Here is a 17,517-nt window from a genome sequence, read left to right on the forward strand (position 1 = left end):
TGATGGTTGCGCACGTACACACACATACATACATGCAGTACGCACACATGCGAGTAGACGTGCAAACACGCACACGCTCAGACACAGAATTACACTTTTAATGTATGCAAAGAAGCCTTCTCGCCCGCTGCTTTAGCTTTCATCGCTGCTGGCGTATATGGGTGTGTGTATACATGTGTGCACTTTAGTTTGTGTAGCCCTGTGCAGTATCAAATTAAAGTGATATAGCCTTGGTAATGTCTGAAGGTGCAAATAGTACTTTTCATTGTCTGTCATGCTTTTGATGTTTTATCAATCTGCGTCTCTCACTCATCATTTTCTTTCCCTCTCTCAGGTGCTCTGGTGTAGATTTTCGCAGTCGCCGCCCTAGTGGAGGCTGCAGGCATGGTGGCTTGACGCCCCTCTGACAGAGGAAGGCCGCAGAGCTCTGTGTCATGCCTCCCCACACCCACCCCCCTGGGGGCGTCGGCCTGCCCCAGCCCAGCTCAACCAGCCGCCACCTGGCAAGACCTGGTGAGTCGACCGAGAACGAAAAACCAGAAAAACTGTCAAGAAGAGGAGAAAATTTGTGCTCTGCTCCCACTCGACTCTGCTCGATCTTATTCCCATCTATTGTGCTCCTAACTGCACATGAAAGGGCCAACACTGTCTGTTTTGACAGCTGCTAATGTTAGCATGCCTAGACACACGCACACACACATACACCGAGAGGATGAAGGCACTGAGCATGCAGTGGCCACGTGCCAAGTCCTCCAGTGAAATGCCACATTACTGTATGTATTAATACAGCCAGCAGTCTAGAAACAAAAGTGTGGGGAGGGAGTGATGTGGAGGAGTGCTGCAGGTTATTTGTCTGCCTTTCCTTTCTCCTGTTCTTTCATGTTCTTTCTTCCCCAACACATTCTTCTCCTCTCCTTATTGACATATCTCACTTTCCCTTTTTCTTTCCCCTTTTCATCTGCCTCACCTACCCTCTTCCTCTTATTCTCTACCCTGTTTCCTGTCTCTCTTAGCCCATCATCTTTCTCCCCTTCCCCATCCTTTACCATGGGTACACTCAGTCAAAACAAAAATCCATCAGAAGTCGGGTGGCATAGCAACAGATACGACAGCTGTGTGCATGTGTGTGTGTGTTGTGGCTTTGACAGTGGAGTGGATGGATCCTGCTCTCTGAAACATTCACTTCTCCAGCTAATAGGCAAACATGAAAGCTCCTCTCAGCATTCTCTCTTTTGTTACACATCTAATATGACACAAGCGTGCAAGCATGAGCACATTCTGTGATCTCTGCAGGAAATAAATGGCGTTATGAAAAAAGAAGAAAAGGGAGCATAAAAATGGGGATCTTTGTCTTCCTGTTGGAGAGGTATTATTGTTCCAGAGGTGTCTGGCAAAAGCGCCCCCACAAAACTGCTGTGCAACACCGGGGACACTAAATAACAGGGCAACACTATCAGTCAGAACCTCCACACACCCACACAGCACCTCTGAGTCGATAGATATACCTCCCTCTGGGCCGCTCAGCCTCCCTCCATCTCCATCTCCATCCCAACACCTCATACCTTTTCCTTTGTGTCTTCCCCTGCCGTCCACCTTTTCTCCATCCCTCCATCCATCTCTGCATTGAATTCAGTTCAATATAACTGCATTTTCTGTCTCAGTTCCCCTCTCTCATCAAGCTTTATCGTCATAAATACTGCACTAACGGTATTGCTGAAGCCTTTTAGGAATATGAATCAAAAAAATTCTCCGTCAGTCATCAAAACTGTTCTTCGGTCTCAGTGTCTCTTCCATGCAATTACTTTCTTGGCATGAATGTAACACTGTATTGCCAAAACTGTGTCTGTCTCTCAGCTCAATTTGCTGACACAAAATGTGCATTAATGATATTGCATGGAATTTTTTTCTATAACAGGTGGGCTCTCTGCCATTTTCTTTTTGATTTTCACTGTTTGTCTGTATTTTTCTTGCAACGCTTGAAAGCTCTCTGATCTCTGCCATTACTCTTCAAGATCCTCACATGCTGTCAAACACACACATACTGAGTCACTGAGAGACGCGTATAATAAGAGCAGAAAGAGGTTAGGACCATCAAATCAGAATGAACAAACATGTCAGACATTATGACAGAGTTCAAATCATCAAGGACGTGTTTTCTTCTGATGGTGTGATATTTGACAGAGAGAGAACACAAAAGATGCGTTTCCATCCAATATCTGTCTGTGAAAACTTGTTGCAAAAATCAGAGGTGTGCTTTCATCAGCAGGGCTAAAACACAAGCTGTCTGAGTGACAGAAAAGAGATCAACAAGACAAATATGGAGACTTTTTAGTATTCTTCAGTGTCAGCGAGTGTTGGCCATATTTTCAACTAATGACTGAGCAACTATGATGAAACGCTGTAACCTACATGAGACTGAAAGCCATATGACATTTCTGAAAGGTTGCGGGGGATGCTTTAAGAGTGTTTTCAAGTGTTAAGAGCCCATTTTTTAAAAGGCTTTGTGCGAAATGTTCAATAAATGAATTTCCATCATCGTTTATTGCAGCATTTCTTCGTCTTTGTATGTGTAATATTAGTCAAGTGGTTCATAATTGGTAGATGATTTTAAACCCAAGATTCTCATTTTTTTTTTTTTTTTTTATCATCGATGCAAATTCCAAAAACAAAGGGAGAGAGGTGGAATAAAAATAACAAATTTACAAAACATCATGATCATGAGTCATCCTGTATGAAAGGTTTTTTATGCTTCAGTTCAGTTCTGAGCCACTAATACAAACTGTTTTTAGCTTGCCAGGCTGTGGAAAACTCCTTTGGATGTTGTTTATGCTTTCAGTTTTGTAATAATTCAGCTGTAATATTGACAAACCAATACTTGTGGCTTTCATTATTTTGAACAAGTGAGCACATCTGCAGTTACACATGTTAATAAGTTGTTAATTAATGGATTTTGGTTCAGGGTAACTGGTCCCAACAACCAAGAAAGTTCTCACTAATGGCGTATAACTGATCTGTAAAGCATTTGTAAATAATGTATTATCCATTAGTGGTACCAAAAAAATCTGACGCTTAAAATGAAAAAGATTACAGGATTAAAAGAGCCTAAAAGTGACAGAGAGCACCGCAGAGAAGTGCAATGAAAGCTTAAAAAGATTGCAAACGAGGGGAGGAGAATATAAAATGTGAGTGACAGAAACAGCGAGACAGAGGAAGCGAGAAAAAAAAGATGGAAACAGTGGGGGGCGGAGAGGATGAGGAAGATAGATGCCAGATCAAAGAGGCGTAGTGAAAGAGAGAAGACAGTGAGGAAAAAGAAAGGATGAAGGAGGAGAGGCGAGAGAGGAGTACAGAGAGGTCTATGAGCGACACAGTGACCATATGGTGCCTCCAGGCCTCCGCGATCCCCAGCAGACTGTCTCATCTGACACAACACACACACACATTTGCACACAAGCAGGCATGATTTCATCGCTATTCACACACACATAAACACACACTGTAGCTTATCTGATTGCACTGTGTGTGTGTGTGTATGTGTTTATGCACCTTGTTGCAGTCCCAAACAAAGCCGGCAGATTAACTGGCCACATAGCTTCTAATCAAAAGAGTGACGGAGAAAATGACAGAGAGAGAGGGCTAAAGGAGGGAGGATTTGGATTTAAATGGAGACCTAATACACTGAGGTTAAAACATTTGGCTTGGAACGGAGCCATAATACAGTGACTTAGGTTGTAGCATTATGCCTGGAGTACAGCTGTAATACTGTGCAGTGACTAAGGGAGTAGAATAAGCCACAGCGGAGCCAAACTGGCTCAGTAAAAACTAGCTTTTTGTCCGCCTGCAGCAGCTATCGGCTTGCTTAATTGATTGGATACATTCTCTATTTAACAAGCACGTTTGATTTTAACTTCATTGGCATTGGTCGGCTGTAGGAATGCACCAGCAAACCAAATACATCACTGGGTGTTTAGCAGCTGGTGGCACTTTTAAACCCTGCCGGGATGTTGGGTTTGGCATGACGCCACAGCCGTTTGACACAGTGTGTGTGTGTGTGTGTGTGTGTGTGTGTGTGTGTGTGTGTGTAGCATTGGGTTTGGAGTGCAGCCTGATCCCTTCACATAATATTATAGGGGACTTGGAGTTGAATAAATATTGGAAGGACAGCTTGTTGGCAAACTATCCAAGGCAACTGGCAAATTCAAGTATGTAATCAATAGCTTTTTTAATGTAATTGATAGTTAGAGACGTAGGTACACAGGTACACAAATTTATTCCACCAACAGCCAACTTTAAAACAAGGTTTCTCTATTGAGGGAACATTTTGGTTTTAGTTTTCCCCTCTCCCCTGCAATGGTTTACAGCATTGATTTTTCTAGGAACACAGAGGTATTCGAGTGGTTTTGACCCCTGACCTGCTTAGTGGCTTGTATTGTTTGTGTTCTAGGAATTGAACTATAGTTTGTTGTTGTAGTGACTTTACGTCAGCTTAGCCACCAGCGTCGTGTAGGAATTAGCAGATTTCTACCGCCGAGGTGACCTTGAGCAAGCTCCATCTATCCATGGTGAATGCAGAGACACACACACAAACACTTGCCCGCAAGCACAGTACGGGAGCTTCAACTTTCCCTTTTCTTTTAACCGCAGTTTAGCTCGGTGCAGGTACAACAAGAATGTGCCAGATGAAAACACACAAATACATGATACTGGCCCACTTTCAAAGGACATTGGCAGGGATAAATCTGGATAATCCTCCGCGCCACAAACAGTATCACTCCAGTTCAGCACTGATACAGCATTACACTCAAAACAAGTCCAGTACGGCTCCAGTGTGAGGGTGATAATGATCATACCAAGGCACACTCGCGAGAAAAGAGTACTTTACTCGCCAAGTGATCATATAAAATGGATGATAATGGTGCTGGATAATATAGCTATTTGAGATGTGCTCGCGAACACTCCACAAGCCTCTGAAAAGGGCATCCAATTAGAGAGATAACAGATCACAAGCACTGTACAAGCAAGTCTAATATTAAGATTAGAGCAACTACTTCACCCCTATCCATCTATCCATCTATCTATCTATCTATAAAAATGTGGCTGACAGCACATAAAACAACAAAATAACCTACTATAAACTAAAAACATGAAAACCACAGCATGATAACTGTCTTTCATATATCCTGTGTATATGTGTGTGCGCACGTCTGGATCAATACCATCTGTCTATCTGTCCCTTCTGAGGAATGAGTGGGCATACATTACGACCTGTCACACATCCAAGGCACAATCTATTCTATTCCCGTCGCACTGATGCGGATGTGGCATCAAAAAGCCAAGCGTCCTTCATTTTCTCTCCAAATTCTGAGTGTATTCAGCCTTGGACTGAGGCCCAGTTGAGTGGTCAGAAGAAAGCAATACATCCATCACAGTGATGGTGGAAGTGGCCTCAAATTTTGCTTTACTTTTAGTTTGTTTTCCCCTTTGTTCCTACCCCTTTATCTCTCCCTCTCTTTGTCTCACCTGTCACTCTGGCTAATTAATAGCCACTATCACGATAACAATGTCACTGCATTGCATACTGTCCCCACGGGCCATGCTTTTGTGTGTGCATGCATGTGTGTGTGTGTCACTACAAATTGATACAGATAGCATGAATTAGAGAGGCAGATCAGCCTACATATTACACACTCACCCCTCCAAGTAAAAATAACGATTCTGTCTTACCGATGCAGAATTCAATCCCAGGAGAAACAGAGTGAAAGACAAACAGGGAGAAAATAGGTGGGAGAAAAATGGAGGATAGGAGAGGGACTAGGTAAACAGAGAGGGAAGAGATAGAGAAAAACTGGAAGTAATCCCAAAGGGACTAAGAAAGTATAGAAAAAAACAAGATTTCCGACAACAATCTTTCCCCTCCTCGCCACACTGTCAGCAGGAGAACGGCCTAAACCCCTCCACCAGGTTCTTGCTTATCCTCAGCTGCTGTGTTGACCATGACTTCCTGTGTGTGTGGGTGAATAAGCGATTATACACAGTTGTGCCTGAGTGTCAGGTGGACAGGTGGAGAGAAAAGAGACAATGTGGGTTAAACGACAGGATTTGATGTGAACCACAAACTTCTCTTCCTATGCCTCTTCTCTTTCTTATGAATGTCGTCTACACCGCACTTGGTTGCTACGGTAACACAGCACTACCTTGTCAATGTTGAAATAATGTGGTGGTACTGCTGGGACCTTGATGTTATATATGTGTATGTGCGTTGTGTATTCTTTTATACCTCCTATAACTGAGCCATAGAGAGCGAAGACAGGAATATAGCGAGGACATGTAGTGTATATTGAGATTTAAACACAAACATGCAAGGTGAGCACACGCATACACATGCTGGCTGACTATTTTCCATCTGCTGAGTAACTGAGGCCTCAGGTTACAATGGAGATCAGACTTGGACTGTGACTGATGACCCAGAGACTGTTGTTGTAAAAGTACACAATCCACAGTATTGTGAGAGAAGACAGTTGAGAGATAATATAATATGATATATATATTTATGTATATAACACATCATATATGACAAAGCATAATTATTAAGATGCTTCTCTTGTCCCTTAACTGCCTCTGTTCCTCATACACATGTATCTGCCATGTCTCTTCAGGCGCACAGTTGATACAAATTTGTCTTTTTCAAAATTTTGCTCGATTGTATTCATATCCTTTGGAATTATGCTACACCTTAAACAAACTAGTTGAAGTTGGCTGTTATTGATTGACTGTTGCTTTGAGAAAAGATTGTTTTCATTCCCAGAGAATCTGAAAATCATACCTTTGAATCGTCTACAAAAAGGCATAAAATGGGGAAAATTGCTCATCACCAGCCCAAGGTGATTTCTTAAAGCCGCTCACTACCATCTTTTTCTACAACTTTGTTAACTATCTAGCACATTTCAAACATTTTAAATATTCTTATATTGCATACAGTGGACTGTTTTGGATATTCCTGCATAAAAATGTAAAGCTCATAACATATTATACATATTTTTTTATATTTTGTTCATAATTTGTCATTTTCTGTTTTCTTTTTATGCTTCTTGATTTGATGTACTTTCTTTTTTTTTTTTTATCTTTCTTTATATTTTACTACTTACTATGTTTATTGTTATGCACCAAAGCACTAGGAGAAAATGTCATATAAACTTACTTGGCAATAAAACTGATAAAAGCAGCCAAAAAAACCTACAATAACTGCATGTTTTTTAAGCTAGGCAGCAGTTCCCACTGAGGACATTCAGAGGTTGTTATCTTCATGTAAGTCACGGCACACTGTAGCGTTGTATCAGGTCGTGTATCTGCTGTTGAGTCACAGGAGTCAAATCTAAACTCTGTGCTGTTGCGGCAGCAGGATAGATTTGGGTCAGACTCCTGCACAGAGAACCATGTGAAACATTAAAGAGTTAAGAAATACAGGCGAGTGAGTCTGCTGCGCAAAGGACAGCTGGTCGTTCTAGTAATAAGATAGCAGCCAGTCTGTCGTTTGCATGGAAAACAGCTTGGCCTCTGGTAACATGCGACTGGGCTCAGTTACAGATGTCTCTGTGGCGATGACATCATAGCTGGGTCCAGTGTCACCCAGAGGCCCCTGAATATAAATTTACAGACAGCTGAGGCCCCGGAGTTGTGTTGCCTAAGAGACGCTGTCAAACATCACCACCTTTAAAGCACAAAAAAGTCACGTGACACCAGAGTTGGATTAATTTAGTTTAGGTTTTGTGCCCATGAGGTCAAAACAAGTAAGAATGACACATTTACAGTAGTTAAAAAAAGACAGAAATTAAAGCGGAAAGTACTGCAAGAACACATGCAAATGAGCATGCAAGCACACACTACAATTCATAGATTATCTATGATTAACGTGTCATTTGCATGCTTTCACAACTTCAAACACACGTGCACAGACTGGAGATGGGTGTGCCAGTTACCGTGCCAGCTAAAAGAAAGCTCAGAAAGATCCTACAACCAGGCAATGACAGAAAGACATTTTAAACTGATAGCTCTAATTATCATTAATGTGATTAATGTGCAATTTGAAAGGAAGAAAAAAGATGTAAAAGTGAGACAAAGGAAGCAATTTATTAAATATTTCTAAGCCAACTGATTATCCTCGACATCTGAGGACTGTAAATCTTTTAAAATGTGTCACTTCTGACAACTAGATGGAGACATCGGGGGTCTTATGGGCAATACTGCTTTCAGAGTTGCCTCTGAAGTCTTGCTTCAATCAAACAAGAACATCTTGTTGCATTTTAATGCCTTGTCTTAGTGTGTTTCTCATCGCTGAGAGCATTGCCAGCCTACATTTGCCAAAAATGTCAGCACTTTTTACGGCATGTGTTTGGGGATTCTTATAAAAGATTCAGTCTGAAGTCTGTTTGGACTGAATTAAACTGCACAGAACCACTTAAACTTATTTGGACTGAGCCTCTCCGTCTTCCTCTGACTCTGGCTGAATATTTTCCTTCTGGTTTGGCTGCATGGAGCGCTGCAGCAGAGAGGATTTGGAGCAGCTAAAATAAGCCAAAACAACAACCACCTCCTCCACGAGAGCGGCTAAAACCACTCATAAATGTTGGAAGATAGGCTTCAGCGCTGAGGGAGGGTGGGAGGGGGTGAGGGGGAGTTTCAGTGTAGTGTAAGAGAAGAGGAAGATAGGAGAGGGGTTGTGGTGGGCAGAAAGGAAAGGAAGAGAGAAAAAGAATATTTTTTTGGCAAAATAAAGCCCATACCTCAGGCTGTGAGAGATGAATGGTGCACAATAATGACCACAATTTTAAAATTTGACATGATGTGAAGGAGAACAGCAAAATATTCACAATTTCCCTCTGCTCAGCTCTCTCAGTTGTGTAACAGTGCTTCTACCTCCAAGCTACATTGTGCTCACAAATCTCCTGCACCACTGTACCTTTTCAGACCTGCTATGGGAAATTCACAGCCACTATGCATCAAAATCCTCCTAGATTCCTACTTAGCTGCTTCAGTCAAAGATTGGCTCTCTGAAGCATTTCCAGCACAAAGTAAGACTGCGCAGGAGACTTCAGGTTACTCCAAAATCTCTCCTTTCTTCAATTTATGAAGTGGAACTCATTTTCAGAGAGATTAGGATTATACTGTAGGATGGAGCAGAGAGGATAAAGGATACAGGAACAGGAGAGAGTCAACACACTGATCTGTCTCTCAGGGCCACAGTCTTTACTTTCGGAACATTTTTGGTTCAGAATGCAAAATGAAGCAGTGTCCTGATTAAGGGAGGTCATGTTCTGTCTGGCAGGTAAAAACTGAAAAAAAATCTGAGAGAAGCTGCTATTTCTGACCGCTGTCACTGTGTATCCTCTAAACTATGCTATGTAGTTTCCAGAGGTTCAACAAAGTGCTATGCACTGTAAAAAACAAACAAAAAAAAACACACTTTAAAGGATAAGTGAGACAAATCATATTAAATTAAAAACATTACTTATTCACCCAGAAGTTTCCTATTTGCACATTTCCTGTAAAAAGACATTATTACCCTGGGAGTTGCATACAAAAACCAATTAAGTTAAGATTAAATTAAACTACTGTAAACCTTACAGATAAAAAAAGTAAGTTTTAAAAAAAATATACATTTTTAAAGGAATAGTTAGTTACATTTTTATTTCTTTAATCCAGAAATTTTTTTAAAATGTTTTGGTGTGGCATTAAGGGGGTTTTGTGTGGGACTATCTTCTGGCTGGTAATATCAATACCATATCATATTGATGATATTATATTGTAACTTGCCAGGTATGTTGATAGACAACATTTCCTCATTATTATAGTTTCAATGCACATATTTTGTATGTGTTTTTTTTTTTTTTTTTTACAGTTATTTGTATATTTTAGTACTTTTTGTATTCTAGTACTATATATTTTATTCTTACTTCTTTTAATCCTACTTCTTAAATTCTTATTTCTTCTTATTTTAATTTATATATTCTTGTAATCACTCTCTATTCTTCTAGCAGCTATAATGTATCCAATTTCCCCCTTAGGGATGAAGTATTTTCTGACTCTGATTATGTTGGCTTCAAAACATATTTGATGTTGCATATTACTTTTATATAAACAAGGAGACAGGGCTGGCTGGATAACTTCATCTTTCCCAAAGTATATTTTTCCTATTCCTTTAACAATGTTTTGATAAGGTTAAAGGGGTAATAAATCATTTAGGGGCCACGATTTAATGACAGCCTTAATAACATTGTTCGTTAGCACAGCTGTAGCTAATTTACTTTAATTGCTAACCACATAGTTCATTTAATGTGAGCTAAATTGGCAAAAGCTTAATGTTATGTAGAAACAACATAACTTCTCAATGAACACTTGGAATAGTAGAAAAATACAATTTTCCGCAACCGAGCACTAAACACTTGGAATACTTTTAAGACCACAAATAGAGTGGTCTGGATCTTGTTCTCACATCATTCAGCCCTTCTTTCCACTCTGAATGCATTACTCATCATTTATCATTAATTAGACGGATAAGTTCACTGTCTATCCAGTGGTGTCACTGCAATTTCCTACATTTTGTTCTCACTGGGAGCCTATTTATGACCAGTTTAAAGGGAATAAAACATGACTTTAATGGGATATATTAAGCATTCTCTCAACTCTCTTTCTCACTGCACCATTCCAAACTTCATATTTTATCAGTGATGAGATACAGACACCCTGGGGAAATTCAAGTCGCTTTAGAAGAATGATAAGACTTTCATTACGCAGTCACTCATATCTTCTGATATTCATCAAGTAGTTTTTTTGTTTTGTTTTTTTTTCTTAACACAATGTGGACTGGGCAGTAAAGGGCTGTTTCACAGAGTTTCATCACACTTGTAGCCAGACGGCCAAAAATATGCGTGGTGAAAGGGAATTCATTCTCGAATGTGAGCGAGAGGAAGGAGAGAGAAGATGAGAAAGAAGACAAATTTAGAGGAAAACAGATGGACAAACAGAGAGAGAAAATACAACAACAGGGAGCGGGTGAGACATAGTGTGACAAAAGGCAATGGCACGCTGCGAAATAGATGCTAATAATATGCAGATGATGCAAGCGATGAAATGTGCTGGTGAAGCAAAGACCCTTGTCAGGAAGTAAAAAGTGCTGCGTCTGTGTCTGGAGTTTAGACAGAGTAGTTTTCTTAATATCACGCTTTGCTGGTGCTAAACACGCACGTACGCACAGACGCACAAGCATATGCCCACACACACACTCACACGCATACACAGAGAGATAAAGCGTAAGTCGTGCTGATAAGCCACTGGATGGAAACAAAGTCAGCCACTGTAACAAGACACTGAGGGAATACCGAGCACTGCTGAGAGACTTCAAGTGAAAGAGAATGAGAAAGATAAAGAGACTCGAGTGGGAGAAAGGGAATTACAAAGTGGAGAGACAGGCAGACAGATGCAAAGACAGACAGGCAGAGAAACAAATAAGTATGAAAAGGAATGAACGAAAAGGCCTGAAAAGACAGATGCAAACAAGGACAGTAAAGCAGCAAAAAAAAAGAAGACGAAAGAAAAATGTTATCCAGAAACAGAGGGCCAAAAACAAAAACTTGAAACAGAATGAACGAGGAAAATGGAAAGAAATGGAGATAATGAGTGGAAATGATGAAATGATTGTAGTCTGCTGGAAAACAATGAGTTGAAAATGAAATAAAACAGAGGGGATTTCCCTCTTCAGTGTCGCTCAGTCTGCTGAGATGCACACAAATACACAGACAGACAAATAAAAGGTACAAAAAAAGTACAGCTTTTATTCTAAGGAGATGGTTAAATGACTTTGCAGAATCAGAATAGACTGCTGCCATGGAAATGCTGGCAAGACTCGGCTCGTCACACACAGGGACAAAAAATTAATATAACTAGTCTGGCCATGTTTTGGTTCTGCGGTAATCTTTCAGACAGAATATGACTTAAGCAGGATTTTTTCCTGAGTTTCCTCAGCTTCTGATCACACAAACAGGCAGAATCGGAGCTCTGCGTGGTTTCTTGAAGTTTAAACATCTGTGAAAACCTCTCTTCTGTGGCACAAAATGGTGGAAATGGAAATTTCCTGTGTTATTCCAGCATTTAAATAGCATATCAAAACCACCTTGGGCACAGGAAGGTATTTCATTAGGCCTGAGATGCTGTTTCCTTCCTCCGCCTAGTCTTTCTGTTTTTTTTTTTTGTTTTTTTTTAAAACTCTACAAGCCTCTGTGCCAGAGATGGTTCTGTTTCTACTTTTTTGTACTTTTAAAAACAATACATCTCACAAAATGCACAGCAATAAATTGACTAAATGATAGAAAGCTATACTGACCATGTGTCTCACAGCACAAATGGCAAACTGAACTTATACATCCATTGTTTCTTCCACTTTATATTCAGTTCTTCTCTGCTCATCCTAATTGGCTTCCACACTGAAAAGATCATTCACTGGAATAACTAACTAATCATGTTTCTTCTCTCTCTTTTCTCCTCAAGTCTTCCTCTGTGTCCTCTGCCTCCTGGCAGCGCTGCTGCCGCCAGCCTCCTCCTGCCCTTCTCCCTGTCTCTGCTACTCAGACGGACTGGTGGACTGCGGGGGCCGGGGTCTCTCGTCTCTGCCACCCCTTCACCTCCTGCCTCCGGGGAGTCGCTCCCTCCTGCTAGCCAACAACAAGCTCGCCTCGCTGGGAGCCTCTGCCTTCGCTAACCTCTCCTCCCTAGAGGTCTGTGGCCCTTTGTTAACTGCTGTAGTGAAAGTTTTGAACATGTGTGTGTTGTTACGTACTGTTCAAGGTGCTGTGTAGAGTGTTTTCTGCCCCCAGGACAAACAGTGATATGTATGGTGAGACTGATATTGAGCACACTGCAGACAATCTTTGCTCTCAGTCTGCAAAGTTAAGAAAAGTTGACATTTTCTACTTTCTATTAGCATATTGTGTGCAAAGCACAGCCAAGTTGGTATTTAAAATATAAGAGCAAAAAATGACGGATAGTACTGCAACTGCCAAAAAGGCTGGGTAAAAACAACCTCATTAGTTTCAACCTCTGGCTGTTGTTCACTTCCAGACATAAATATTATTACTGTTTGTTATTTAGTACATCAGATACAAAGAATTGTCAAAACTTAACAGTAAAACTTATTTATCTTATAACTTGTGAGTCTATTCTTAATCGTTTCTTTCAATAAAAAATATACTTTATATTACCACATATGATATATACCGTATATCTCAAAGTTCAACTCCCTAATTAGCTGAACTGAAAGACAATTTACTTACTCTACAGTATGTAGATTTTTTACACTTATCCTACCATTGCACTCGATGTGAGTTACTCTAAATCAGTGTCAGCTTAAGGTACAAAATGTGCATTAAGAGTTTCGAAGCAGTTAATCTATTTTAATAGATTCCTCAAGGCCTTATGATTAAAGTCTCTCTGAAAGGGTTTCTGATTTTTTACATTTCAATTTTCCATTCTAAAATCCTTTTTTAATAAGCAAAATGTGTATGTAAGTGAAAATGTCATTTTTATGTGTGTATTTCAGGAGCTGGATCTCTCTAATAACTACCTGGACAATTTACCAGCTGGATTATTCAGAGACATGTCCAACCTGACGAGACTGACTCTGCACAACAACTCACTAACAGTAATGGACAGAGAACTCTTCCAGGTAGCCACTAACAATTACACAACACCATACTTGGTACAGTCTATAGTACAACTCACTAACAAGGCCTCAACACTCGTGTTTGTCTGTCATGTAATGTGTGAGATACACCATCAGATCAGTCAATCCGCTAAAATGCAGACACCACCGCTGATACACTGTTTCAACTCCTGGGTGAGGCTCTGTTTAGGAGCAGAGCCAACCTGAGCTCATATACATGACTGGGCTCCCGTCCAGGTGGTAAATTAGTAATAAACCATTTGCTCAACACTTTCATCCACTTTTATCTGAACCCAAGCAGCCTGCAGGATGAACTTGTGTCATGACTTCACTGGGGACCCTAAATTATACAAGATTAGCCCATCAAGTGATGCTATCTGTGCCTCTTGGCAGCAATGAAAGAAGTCAATAATATGAATATGAGTTTTGGGAGAAGTCTACTGTGTAGTGCTGTATTATATGAGCACAGATGGATAAATGAAAAGCTTGTTCTGATGTTTCTCCAGGGTTTGGGGGGTCTTCAGAGTCTGGATCTGTCCCTGAACGGTCTGTCCTCTGTTCCTCTGGGGGTACTGGACGAGCTGCAGAGCCTCAGGTAGACATCAACACAAATTTTAAGAAGTAGAACTTTTACCATCAAACTACCACAGTGGCTTATTGGAACTGTTTAACTGGTGTAGCTATAGCAGAACTGGCAAGAAGTCCAGGGTGATATGGCAGAAATCAATATATTAAAGTGGCAATATTTGAGGATTTTAGTTGAAAGTGTTAAAAAAATGTACCAAAATGATCAACAGAATATGTATAAATTTCAGTTTTGACGTTATGTTGTCTATGTATTCTGTTGCAGCGATATCAAATGAAGTAAGCATACTAACCAGCTAGCTCCGGTCCAAAGCTCCTGTGCTAGTGGTGTAAACACTTACATGCTGTCCAAACCGCTAGCTGCACAGCTAACTGAGCTAAGTAGCTAGGGGCAGCTGTAGTTAGCAGCAGTTATTGGTTACTCTGGTGATTCCTATTTGTTTTGAGTATGAAATTGTCAGGTGGCTTTAATATTCATATTCACAAAAATGTACCTCCCAAATCAGTTTACAGTATTTTATTTTATAATTTTTTTTATTTATGAGTATTTCTAATTTAGCTTAGATTGCCTTGAATAATTTCAGAGACTGTATTTTGTAAAATGTAGGGCTGCAATGATAATTTTTGTTGTTGATTAATCTGTCAATTATCTTTATGACTAACTGATTATTTGTTTGGGCTATAAAATGTCATGAAATAGTGAAAAATGTCAGTGTTTCCCAAAGATGACATCCCCAAGTGTCTTGTTTTGTCCATAACCCAAGAAAATATTCACATTTTTACTGTTTTTTTTATTTTGTTATTTCTTAATTTGGATCATAATAGTTGGCAATTAATTTAATAGCTGACAACAAAAGTATTAATCATTGCAGCTCTAGTACAATAGCACGTTTGGGGCATATCATCAATTTACAAATAAAATGAAATTCCACTGATGATAAAGTTGAATTATTGCCCAATCGTTGTAGTACAACACACATATTGGCTGACATTTTAAATCAGCGCCACAAGGGTAAATTCTTGACTTCTGCAAATAATAAATGACTTTTATTCAAATTATTTCATAGGTGGCTGTCTCTAGCGGGTAACAGGCTTCATGGTTTGGAGAGGGCAGCATTTGAGCCGCTTGCCAACCTGCAACACCTGGAACTGGGACACAACCCCTGGGAATGTGACTGCAACCTCCGTGATTTCAAACACTGGATGGAGTGGCTGCTGTACAGAGGTAGATGTTTGATTTATGTTCGAGGAGCTTTTAAAGGCAGCTTCTAGCGGCAGCACAATATAACCGTGTGTGAATGCGCATTACCACGCTCATTGTGTGTACTGTGTGTGTTATCCACGTGTCTCTGCAGGCTGTTAATACATCAGATAACCACAGCTGCTCTCCGCTCTCTCTTCATGTGTAAAAATCTACATTCACCTCAGCGCCTCAGGCCTCAGCTGCCCCGCTAATGAAGCATCTCTTCTCTTTTCTGCTCCATTCTCCCCTTTGCTTCATTCTGCTCTCCTGCTTTGCTGGGCGCTACTCTCCAGCTCAGCTCGGTACACTTCAGACGGAGACCGACACACGGTGGACGTGATAATTTAATAATCATCAGGGCAGCAGAGAAAATTACAAAGGGGCTTTTTCGTAGTTGGACACGAAAGCATGACAGTAGCTGCTAAAAGGGTAGATAATGCACGATATGTGCAATAGAAAGTAATACAAAGCGCAGAACAAGTGTGAAATGCTTGTCGACAGCAGCCTGTGTTGACTTCTCTCTCCTGCAAACCACTTCAAGCACACACAGCTGAGATATTTTGAGATATTTGGAGAGCGGGTGCTGTTTGCAGTGGGGATTCTTTTGTCACACGCTGTGATAAAAGCATCTGGGGCTAAATACCACTTCCCTCATTCCGCCGTTTTTATTATCCCACGTCTTTATCTCATTGTTTCTGTTGCTTTACGTATCCGAAGGCGCAGATCAATGGCTTTCAAACATGTGACCTGGAGACGAATACTATGTGCAGAGACAAATGCAGCATGTGATGATAACACAGTAGATCCCCCACCCTCCTGCCGCCTGTGGGAATTAGTGACTCAGATATTTCTCTCTTCCACACATACACTAGAGCTCTGCTGAAGCTAGGCATGTCATCTCATGAATTATAGAAGGGCTTAGTTGAGGCTATCTCCAACTTAGTGTCGAGGGCACAGCAAACTCTGTGTGTGTGTTAAGTGATGTATGACTCATCCTAGTGTTGGTTCAACCGCCCCCCTCTCTCTCAGTTAATTGGTAGTACTTTAGAGGCATAAGGCATTTTATAAATGACCTCTCCCTGTCCTCCTGTCTCTGCACCTCTTTCTCTCTCCGTCAGGGGGGAAGGTGGACGCGGTGGAGTGCACACTACCGAAGGATCTACGTGGGCGAGACATCCGTGGCGTTCCAGTGGAAATGTTCAACTACTGCCTCCAACTTGAAGATGAGAATGGAGGAGGAGGAGGCGAGGGTTCCCGTTCTGGACAAGGAGGCGTTCCTCCCTGCAGCAGAAACGCTCTTGGCCCCAGTGGGGCAACACCAATTTCTGACAACAGCAACACTGCTGATGACTCCTCTTCAAACACGGGAGGTGGAGGAGGAGGCGGAGATGCCCCGTCGGATTGTGTCCGCGCACGTTACCGGCCTGTGAGCGTGCGCCGCGCCATCGGCACAGTGGTGATTGCCGGCGTGGTGTGCGGCATCGTTTGCATCATGATGGTTGCAGCTGCGGCTTACGGCTGCATCTACGCCTCGCTGATGGCCAAGTACCAGAGAGAGCTGAAGAAGAGGCAGCCACTGATGGGAGATGGAGAAGCAGACGGGGAGGACAGGGAGGAGAAACAGATCTCCTCTGTGGCCTAGAGGAGTGACGGGACGGGGGAGGGTTGGCATGTGAAAGGGTGAAGGTTGGAAGGGGCGAAAATTAAAAGGGCTTGAAGAGGAGAGAGATGGAAGAGCTTGTTTTATGCACACAGACAGTTATGGTATCTCTCCCTCTGACTCTCAAACTGACACCTTTCTCCCACTTTGTGTCTTCCTTTCTTGGTCCTCTTTCTATTTTTAACCTTCTTCCTCTGTGTCCTACTCTCTAACACACACATACCTTATCTGTTTCCTGATTTTCTCCTCCATTTGGAGGCATTCTCACTGCAGTATTTGTTACTAATCATCCCTCCAACTCGCCTACCAACCACCTAC

The 17,517-nt window shown here is 41.3% G+C and overlaps 2 protein-coding genes across 2 annotated transcripts in view; one reads left to right on the top strand and one right to left on the bottom strand.

The window, feature by feature from the left end:
• cacna2d4a (calcium channel, voltage-dependent, alpha 2/delta subunit 4a) overlaps window positions 1-17,517 on the bottom strand; it is an 89,558-nt gene that overhangs the window by 42,550 nt on the left and 29,491 nt on the right. The window lies entirely within an intron of this gene.
• On the top strand, window positions 435-17,181 carry lrtm2a (leucine-rich repeats and transmembrane domains 2a). Its single transcript, XM_073481108.1, has 6 exons — window positions 435-513; window positions 12,541-12,767; window positions 13,589-13,714; window positions 14,218-14,306; window positions 15,364-15,521; window positions 16,658-17,181. Exons 1-6 carry the CDS (start codon window positions 435-437, stop codon window positions 17,179-17,181), a joined length of 1,203 nt encoding a protein of 400 aa, XP_073337209.1.

Source organism: Pagrus major, chromosome 14 (assembly GCF_040436345.1).
Source record: "Pagrus major chromosome 14, Pma_NU_1.0".
Classification (NCBI taxonomy): Eukaryota; Metazoa; Chordata; class Actinopteri; order Spariformes; family Sparidae; genus Pagrus; species Pagrus major.